The 10,601-nt window shown below is 34.1% G+C and overlaps 1 protein-coding gene across 1 annotated transcript in view; it reads right to left on the reverse strand.

Moving 5' to 3' along the window:
- LOC106478824 (meteorin-like protein) overlaps positions 1–8,782 on the reverse strand; it is a 41,926-nt gene extending 33,144 nt beyond the window's left edge. The window contains exon 1 of the mRNA XM_013939394.2: positions 8,184–8,782. Coding sequence (XP_013794848.1) covers positions 8,184–8,314 — 131 coding nt within the window. The 5' untranslated portion in view covers positions 8,315–8,782. The remainder of the gene's footprint in view (positions 1–8,183) is intronic.
- Between the last annotated feature and the right edge of the window lie 1,819 nt (positions 8,783–10,601).

Here is a 10,601-nt window from a genome sequence, read left to right on the forward strand (position 1 = left end):
GTTGAAATAAATACAAAAGTTAGCAAAGAAAAAATGTTCGCTTTAAATTTGATATTCAGATATTACTTGATTTCAAATCCTCTCAAATGATATACAGTTTCATCACGCAAGTTAATCCGTTGCGATATCACGTTAACTGGCTTGTTTTCGACTTTAAAAAATTGGGTTTTTAGGTTATGGTATTAAAGTTTACACCTTCCTTGTCATCTGCATTTTTGAATATTTTCATCTCATTAAAAAAGTGGTAAACCGACATATAACGCACTGCTATATCTTTGCATCTGCTATAAGATGTTTTAATGTTTAGCCACCTGAAATTATGTGACCCAGTGCTATCTTATTGCTCCGAGAGTACAGATCGCCATATAACAGAAATGTAATGACCTACACTCTCAAAATATAAATGCTACTTTTCATTTATTTATTTTTTAAAACAAAGTTCATTTGTAGCTTATGTGGAACAAGAAACTGAAGAAGACTCGTGGACCAAAGTTTGTGCTTTGTTTAAAAAGTAAAATGAAGTTTTTTTTATACTGTGAGGATGTTAATCATTCAATCTCTATAACATGGCTATCTTATTTCGTTTGCATTAAATTTTCTTACGTCTACATATTGCAAGTTCGATAACAGAGCAACGACTGAAATATTAACTAAGTGTGCTAGCCCCTTGCATTTGCATTCAGTTTTCCTGTGTAAATGTACGCTTGATAACTGATAACCAAGTGAAATATTAAGTGACTGAACCATGATTTTAATCCTTACACTACATCAATACCACAACCTAAAAACCAAAATTTTCAAAGTCGGAACATTTATATCAAGTTACCATGCAGAGGCTTACGTAATGAAGCCTACGTGTAGCAGAATTTCGTATCCAGTCGTTCAGAACAGTGAGTATCATTTTATAAGAGTACTGTAATGTAGTTAGCAGGACAGAGGGAAATTTAATACCCTCGCCCAGCTGGAATAAAGAAACGCTGAAAATAATATTCAAGTGCTTGTTGTACACGACTTTGTTAGTCATCCAATTACATTAAATGTGCAGGCATTATAATAACACAGCTGCATCGGTTCACTCATGGGTTACTAAGAAATGTGCACATATCTATCTAGTCTAGCTCCAAAACAAGCTAGTTAATGCAGCATATCAAAATTACTTAAGAAAGCTTAAAGCCACACACTCGCAATATCGTGTTCAGTATTTTGAGTAGTTTGTTTGTAATTAAGCACAAAGCTACACAGTAGGCTATCTGTGCTCTGCCCACCACGGGTATCGAAACCCGAATTCTAGCGTTGTAAGTCCGCAGACATACCGCTGTGCAACTGGGGGAGGAGCGATTTTGAGTAGAGTACGTTCTACAGTATTCAGAGTTGATACGTATAACGCTGTGCACTATTCTCAGCTGACTCGTATAACGATTCCGAGTTGAAATGCTGTTGACAAACAACTGGACATCAAATGACCAATAGAAGACTTCATCCATGTAATGCGTTTCATTCTCGGAACTCAACAAAAATGTTAATTTTTTATATCATTTTGAAAAGAAAAATATCCCCTTTATTGCTCTTTTGAGATGACGTCAAGAGAAGAAAAAACTGTGCTATTTCTCGTTACATAGTGCTAATACAGAATGCAAAATGAGGGTCACACATGAATGTAATGCTTAAATACAAACACTTTACTCCTAATTTATCAGTCTTAAACCAAGCGTGTCCAGTCAGGAACATGAGCTGTTTAGCCGCTTTTATGAAAAGAAGTCCCGGTACTTTTGACAAGCCGCTTTAACAAGAAAAAGCCTGAACACCAACAATGATATCTTTTCATCTGCTCACCAACCGCAACACTATTTCGGCTAGAACCCCCCCCCCCCCCAACACAGAAACGCAATGAACCGTTTAGTGGTACGAGTAGATTAATAAATACAAACTCGTTTGAAGAGAAATGAAGGATTAAAATTTTAACGCCACAAATTCGATCGCCTTTTTATCTTAACAATCGTTCTTGATAAGCTGAGATATCACAGTTGTTAGATATCCCAGGTTCAATTATACATGGATAGAGACTGGCCAGATTCAGGAAAAAAAAAGTTTTTTTTTTCCTTGTTTTATTATGCTGCAAGGCCATAAGAAACACAAGAGCAATCGATTAGGCCTAGTATTTCACTTACTAAGACATTTGTTGCAACAATAACAATAAGATGCTTCTAATTATTATTTATATTCTGGCTATAACTTATTATATTTCAATATACACAAAAGCTAAACATACAAGCTAAGGCAATGTTATTAATCGACCAGCACCATATATTTGTATAAAAGAAAAATTAACACTACCTTAAACTTATATGTGATATAATTGGTGATAAGCCTAATATGACACAATGTAAACATTATAACTTTAAGACAAAACAAATTATTGAACCATCTGTTTGAAAAATAATGAGACATTATTTGAGAAAAAAGCAATTGATAAATAAGTAAAACGATAATTTTCACAGGTAAAAATTGTTGATGAATAATTATCAAAGTTAAGTCTTTTGTTTTAAGCACACCTGTGAAAAGAACTTTCGTATGGGAACATTTAAGTATTAAATACATTTCGAGCTCATATGTAGCTACTTATACAAGTTATTTCATGTTTCTGCCACTAGGTGGTCCCAATCTCTAACTGCTTCAAGAAGATATTAAAACAAGTTTCTTTACCAGGAAGCAAAACAGGTGCTTGTCTGTGTACTTGTAAATAGTTAATGATTTTCTGCGTTTGTTGTACATATGTGCCATTAGCCCAATATGTAAGTTACAATTAAATCTCGTATACTAAGATATGTGCATGATAGCAAAGTCTTTTTTTAGGCTTATAATACAAAACATCTTGTTTGACTGGTTATTTGTATAGAAAATGTGTACTGAAAGTGTTAATTAGTATAATAATTTATTCATTAGAACAAAAATACCTTTTTCTATACATTTTTCTTAACAACAATCAGTACTGAATCCCAGAAGTTGAAATAAAAATAAATAAGGTTCGGTTTTTAGGGTCTTATTATCGGTGAGATAGAGAGAGATATTTTAAACACTGCATTACACTTGTTAGTTGGTGAAATAACGCGGCAGACATAGTCATTTTAGACTTCTTAACATCAGATAACTGTACATATTTAATTTTGTGATTTTGACTACATTTTGGGGGTCCTTCATGACTTTTGAAGGGTAATGTTCCCTTTGCCTCCCTCCTCCAGCTAGCGCTTCCCCTGAATAAAATATTATACTTTGTTAAATGCAAAAATTTGTTTTTACACCTTTCATTATTAACAGCACTGTACTTTATATAAATATAAAAAATTATCATTACATGTACGCTATATTTAAAAGAACCTTCTAAAACTAAATCGTTATGATGTTTACGCTGTTATACTTTAATGCTCACATTACAAATTACTGAGATGTTGCTACTTTCACAATGACAGCAATGACGTCTCTTACTGTATCAATCACCCGAGAATGTAATTTTATCATTTCATTTTTATATGCTTTGTGATTGCACTGTTACAGTATCTGGTCAAGGACACTAAAAATGGCGGATCCATATACACAGCACAATGATTGAAAAGCTTTTTTTTTGTTGTTGTTGTTAAGTGCAATGCTACACAATGGGCTATCTGTGCTGTGCCAAACGCGAGTATCGAAACCTGATTTTGAGTATTATAGGCCCTCAGATTTAAAGTTGAGCCACCAGGAGGCGACAAGTGACAAAAATAATTAGTTTTTTTTTATATATACAAACATTTAATATTAGGAACAGTAAGCCATAATAATATTAAATGAATCACATGTTGAAGCACTTCCTTTAACCTTTGTATATTCTAAGAACTTGTGAGTGAAAGCAAAGTAAGAAATATTATAATATATCTACCACACTACATTTGTTATATCCAATGCCAACGAGGCCTTTCGGGTTCATAAGCCCTGCTGGGACACAAAATATCAGATAGTGATCTTGGCGCGATTTATATCACTAACTTTGATGAACAACAACTGTTGTGGTGTGAAAAAGTTTAAGTAAGTGAGTTGCAATAATTGTCAGTTTTATTCAAATAATTTACACATCAGAATTTTTGGGTAAGAATTAATTACACAATATTATTTATTTTCTTTTTGACAATGATTACTTATTGTTATTTTATCTGAAATAGATATTTTTGCGTCAGCGAGGTCACGTGACTAATGTCACGCCACGTTTCTAGAACTATCCTGTTCCTTCGGGAGTGCTCTAGCATTTGCTAGATTGGGGGTGGGCTGGTATATATAAGATGGTCATGGCGTGACGTGACAATGTGTGTAGGTAGTGAGTAATTGAACTGCAGTCAGAAAGTATTGTTGAAGTTAACGTTCGTTGTTAAAACGTTTGTTATAGAGCGACTGTTGAAAATAAATGTATCGGTAAAGTTATATTCAGAACGAATAAACCAGTTTTATTAAGTAAGGACTTGTGTCGCTAAAGTTTCGTCGGAACGAAGTTACGGAAAATTAATTAACAAACGGAGACTTAATAATATACTATTCCTCAGAAGAACTGGCAAACCAGCGAATCAGTCTTGTTATGCATTCCTTATTACTTTATCGTTACATAATCACGCGGCACATGTTCTGCCACGACAGAGCATATCAATTGTACACATCGGGCGTTAGAAACATGAGACTTTATAATACGTAAGAGGGATAGTGGATGTGAAAAAGGTTTTTCTCAGGAACAATGATCATTCTGTCTAAATAATTATCTTAGCCTTAGGTCTGGAAGAATGCTGGAGATTCGAAATATTGCTCATGTGAACAAAAAAGGTATAGCGTGTTATACTCACTAACAGTAACAGTTCTTCACTTAACCCTAACGATCGTAACGGTAGTATTAAGTTTAAGTTCTTCACTTAAACATAACGATCGTAACAGTAGTATTAAGTTCTTCACTTAACCCTAACGATCGTAACAGTAGTATTAAGTTCAAGTTATTCACTTAACCCTAACGATCGTAACGGTAGTATTAAGTTCAAGTTATTCACTTAACCCTAACGATCGTAACGGTAGTATTAAGTTCAAGTTCTTCACTTAACCCTAACGATCGTAACGGTAGTATTAAGTTCAAGTTCTTCACTTAAATATAACGATCGTAACAGTAGTATTAAGTTCCTCACTTAACCCTAACGATCGTAACAGTAGTATTAAGTTCAAGTTATTCACTTAACCCTAACGATAGTAACAGTAGTATTAAGTTCAAGTTATTCACTTAACCCTAACGATAGTAACAGTAGTATTAAGTTCAAGTTATTCACTTAACCCTAACGATAGTAACAGTAGTATTAAGTTCAAGTTATTCACTTAACCCTAACGATAGTAACAGTACTACTACTAGGTTCTTCACTTAACATTAGCGTTAATAACATGAACAGATTTTTTCTTCTTTACGATACTCTGTCCGAATATTATTTACATTTTTATTGCTGACATTAATAAAGAAGTTTAAAACTGTGATCAACCAAAACAAATATGCTAAAACACAGAGGCGTCGCTAGGTGCTTAAAAGATTCGGGACTCGAGTCCATAGGTGAGGGACTTTTAGACGTTTCGGTATAACACTAGTTGGTGATCCGGGGCACGGGCCCCGTGTGCTAGCACCTAGCGATGCCTATGCTAAAACATCAGAAAAAAAAAATAGCCAACATTTCAGTTCACTAGTCCATTGCATAATTAAAAAAAAATCACTTTAAGATCTGTCAAGTAGAAAACATAGCAAGAATAAATATAATTCAATCTGTAGAATGGTTTTTGTTCTGTGCAGCAGACAGAAATTCCAAGTCTCCACTTTAATTGCCAATAGCAGTTAACAATTTTTCACAGTTTCTAAGTGTATTGGTTTTAAAATCGCTTAGTGCGTTCGGTTTTTTGTTTTTGTAGCTCAAAGCTCACGATGCGAGTTTATTATAGTTATAACATAAGACTCGAAGGCACAAACTGAAAACCAACAAATGATATAGATAAAAAAATGGTGAATACATACAGTATCGCGGTTGGTCCCACGGTCCAGAAACCCTACATGAGATAGTTTTAAAACAAAAATAAACAAACGAGACCAATGTAAATTTATATGAACAGCTAGACGTCCAACTTAAACAAACATATTTAGTTCATTGCTTATTCGCTGAACATGTGTTACGTGTATAACTTGATTACTACTGAACAAAGCGCAAACTGGGTTAGGCGTCAAAACACGTGGGCTTATTATAAGTGGGCCAGATACGTAATTGACTCAATACTAACTACATATAGGAATATACAATAATTGTTACGAAAAATTCTGAAGTAACAATAATATGGTACAAACACACAACTGGAGGGGGTAATCACGCAGAAGGAAGAGCAATGTTGAAAAAGCTAGAAAGAAAACTGGACACTTTTCCGGTATATAATAAATGTTATGTATGCTAAGTTATATAATAATTATAATATATAAATTCTATAATAAATTTCTAAAAATATATTAATAAGTATTGTATTCATACAGTAAAAACTTATCATTTGCGGGGATATAACGGAAAAATATCGAAAACTGAGAATCATATTGTTCAGTCTATTGAACTGTTAGTGAGTGTTATGTTGTGGGGTAAGACGTGACACAATAGAATTCGTATGATGATTTGACTTTTAGCTTTCTAAAGTGGCCCAGGATTAAACTGAACGCATAAGTGATAACTTTGAAAATGTACATTTCAACTTAACAGCAGTTGTTATTCGGGCAGTTAATAACATATACATAGCAAGTCGATGACGACTATGTCTGTCGTATCTCAGCCGACCTAATGAGTTCTGGTATTGTGCGGAAGGCCTCGCCGGCATTGGATTATTAGTATAGCTGGATATAGTGTGATTGACATATTATTACATTCTTCTTTACTTTCACTCGCAAGTCCTTAGAAATGTCAGACACTTAACAACCAACATGATGTGATTTGCAGAATTCACTAGCAAATATTGAAATAGCCGTGCAGATTTTTTGAAGTACTGTATTTGCCGGTGTCAGGAGCTCTGCCAGAGGAGGTGGCTAGTCACCCATTTACGCAGAAGATAAAGAAAACATTTTTGTTTTTCAACATTGTATTGTGTTCCTTGATCCACTACTTGACATCACATGTCATTTTTCTGCAGAAATAGCTATTTATATCGTTTGTTTTACATAAAAGATAATCATTACCTATAAAAGGCTTATTCCCTGAATTCCTCCAGCTTTATGCAAATATATAAATACAAAAAAAATATTGAAAATTTTGGTATCAAACAGTTAGCCACCATCCTCGACAAAATCCTGGTGGAGCACCTGGGTGTATAAGACGACCCTGGATTTTTTTGAGCAAATTAAGTTTATTTCATGGATGTTTGGTGTATAGAACGACCTCTATTGTCAAGCAAGTTTAGGTTATTACTTTTGTAAAAAAAATCTTAGAAGTTATTTTCAAACTGTTCTAACCTGCGCTCTGGGGTAATTAATACAACCACAAGCATGGTTTTTTTATGCTCTTCAAGCGCTACAGACAGCTCACTGTGGCATAACTTAAGTCACAAACATGTAATAAACAACTTTACAAAGTTTTCATCACAGTTGAACACCTTTTCTATTGCAAAAAAATACTAAACCTTAGGCTTAAGATATACTGATCTACTTTAAAAATGTGTTTACAAAAATTAGTGTACGTTACGGAAACTAACGTTTTTATATATATATATATATATAATATGAGCAATATTTTAGTACGACTGATGAGATCAATACATTTCAGGTCAAAAATGTTTTTATTGATTGTAACTAGCATACGAGATAAATAACTTCTACTTATGAAGAATTGAGACAAATGATACAATTACAAATATGTTATAGTAACGCAATAAATGGCACGATGTCAACGCACTTACTCAACAAAGTAAACAAAAGTCAAATTAGTTTTGGTTAAATATGCTATTAACCGGAGAGTTCTTACTAGTGTTCTTAGGCTTACCTTTGAACCTGTGTATCAGACGAGGGTTAAAATCAGTCATTGTTTTAAACAGTAAAAAGTGTCGTCTTATACACCGGCAAATACGGTACACACGAATTCTTGATGTTTCAGAAAGCTAAATGAAATCACAACCAATCTTACCTTCCAACCCAGTCACAGTCATCTCCCGTGTAGGCACTACTACTTCGTCCTGTACGAACAAGAGCGAAAAGTACGTAAATCACTGGAACGGCGGTTTGCCAGGGTCCGGCTCGGGCCAACTGCATTCCCATCGCAAAAACACAACAAAATAGACCTTAATTGTCTTAACTTTCCGATTCGCGTGGACACATTCTTGATTATGACACTGTTGCCATGGTGAAACTACTGTTATTAAGGCTCATGTTTAGCATCTGTCTACGTTGCTCGTCAAAATGATTTACAATGGCGTGTAATTGCTTCGGTATCTTCTTCATTATTATTTATAGTTTCGTACACTTCCGCCTCCTGTAAATCACGTGTATTTTTATACAGTTCAATTAAATAAGTTATTTAAACTGAATCCAGATTAATGCAAGTTCTCACTCGTTATATTAGATTTTAATTTTGCGGTTAAAAGTTTTTGTGTTATTTATAATTCTACGTTGCTGTTAGATCCCCGTAAGGCGCGAACTACCCCCCAACATTACCAACAGCCACCACAATCGACGACTAACCGTAACAAGTGGAAAATTTCAATCCTGGAGACAGAACTCGTCGTTTCGCTATTAAGGCACTGGCGCCGGTTTGTGCAGAACGTTGATTGGCTTACTGGTGGCCCCTGTTTTTTTTCTTCTGCTAACTTGACGTAGTGCCATCTATAGGCGGAGAATAACCTGTAGCGAAACTCCGCTGCTGCTCATGTGGTTCGAACTCGACCATAGATGCACAAGTTAGCGATGTGAAACATAAGGATGTAGAAAAACAAAAATTATACAAAATGTATTACATTAGACGAGACCGAGAAAATAATTTATACAGAAGTTTTAATAACATTTTTATCTAACAAACACAGTCAGAGAAGTAAAGGAAAAAATCGTATCAAAAAGCTGTATGAGAAAATTACTTTTAAAAATGGTAATGAGTATTCTGTTTCTAATGCATATACTAGTCAAGATATTCATTATTACGTTCCTTATTTGAAATATATCAAATAAATGTATTTCTTGGAATGAGTTTCTGTTTACTGTAGATCAAGGTTTTAGTAAGTAAAATTGGCACAAAAGTCACACGATTTACTTTTCTTGATTGGATAATTTTTGGATGTATAACGCACCTAACTTCAACAGGAACTCTCCAACTTTTTACAACAGTAGTTCTGCGCATCTTACGATTGTATAATGCCACCTACAGGAAGCCCTATTTTCACTATTTTTCTTCTTATTGTCACCTATGAGAGATGTTTATGACATCTTAAGAAGGTGTTTTTCTGTCTAAATTGCCAACTGAAAGATAGTTGTAACATCTATACATTCATGCCATTTGTAAATTATGAAACAGTGCCCATTTTTACTAAAATTTGACTGAAAATGTCTCGAATAACACGGTATGCCGCATTTCTATTTATGCTACACTTAGGCTTCCAAGTCATTAATCAAATTAATAATGTCAACAGTGTTCCCTCTTCAAATACTTTAACTGACACTCGACCATTAGCACTACATAATGAATGTATTTCGTGTGTGAAATACTGTAGGTAAACACTTACAATCTTCGAGAATTTTAAAATAAACTTTTGTTATATCGTTTGTCGAATTGTCTTATTTGATCAAGGATTGTGGAATCTCTTAATCTTAATATTTTTCCTAAAGTCAAAATTTTGTTTTCTGTCATTAGTTTATCTAGGATTTTTGCAAAAATATTAGTAACATCTCAATAGAAGTATAGTATTAGAAACAGTGAATAAAATGTGTATAAAATGCGAATGTATGAAAAGTTAAGTGCACCAGAGTACAGTCACGTGTTAATAGTTTATACTGTGATTGACTATCATCCAGCCAATCAGACAATGCCACACCAGCATAATATTTATAAAAGTACAAGCTGTCATACTATTCCCAGCAGCATTAGTGTAATGAACGCAACCACGGCTCTCAGAACACAAATGTCACATGAAAAACATACAAAAACCAAAGATTTGGCTGGTGAAGGGCACTCCATAAAAAAAAAGCAAAAAAAAGCTAAATTTCCTGTTTCAGGAGGAGCTTTGTAAAAACTCTTTAAAGGGTATGTGAAAATAGTACTATTGATGATAAAAGAAGTCGAGGTATAAAGCCCAAACTGTATGCTATTTATGTGATACGCGAAAACTCAGTAAAGATCTTTTCAGTTGGCCTAGCTGTAAGTATAAGTGTGAATGTTACTTCCAGAACAGTAAGATACACATTAGTATGAAGTAGCCTCAATACATGTGTAGCTGCTCAAAAATCACAGAGAGATAACCAAGCCAAAATGATGAAATACGCATCAAACTTCAAAACAATGTGATGAACAAAACTGAAGGAGGTCACTGTTTATAAATGAATCCAAATTGAACTCGTT

Source organism: Limulus polyphemus, unplaced genomic scaffold (genome assembly GCF_000517525.1).
Source record: "Limulus polyphemus unplaced genomic scaffold, Limulus_polyphemus-2.1.2 Scaffold253, whole genome shotgun sequence".
NCBI lineage: Eukaryota > Metazoa > Arthropoda > Merostomata > Xiphosura > Limulidae > Limulus > Limulus polyphemus.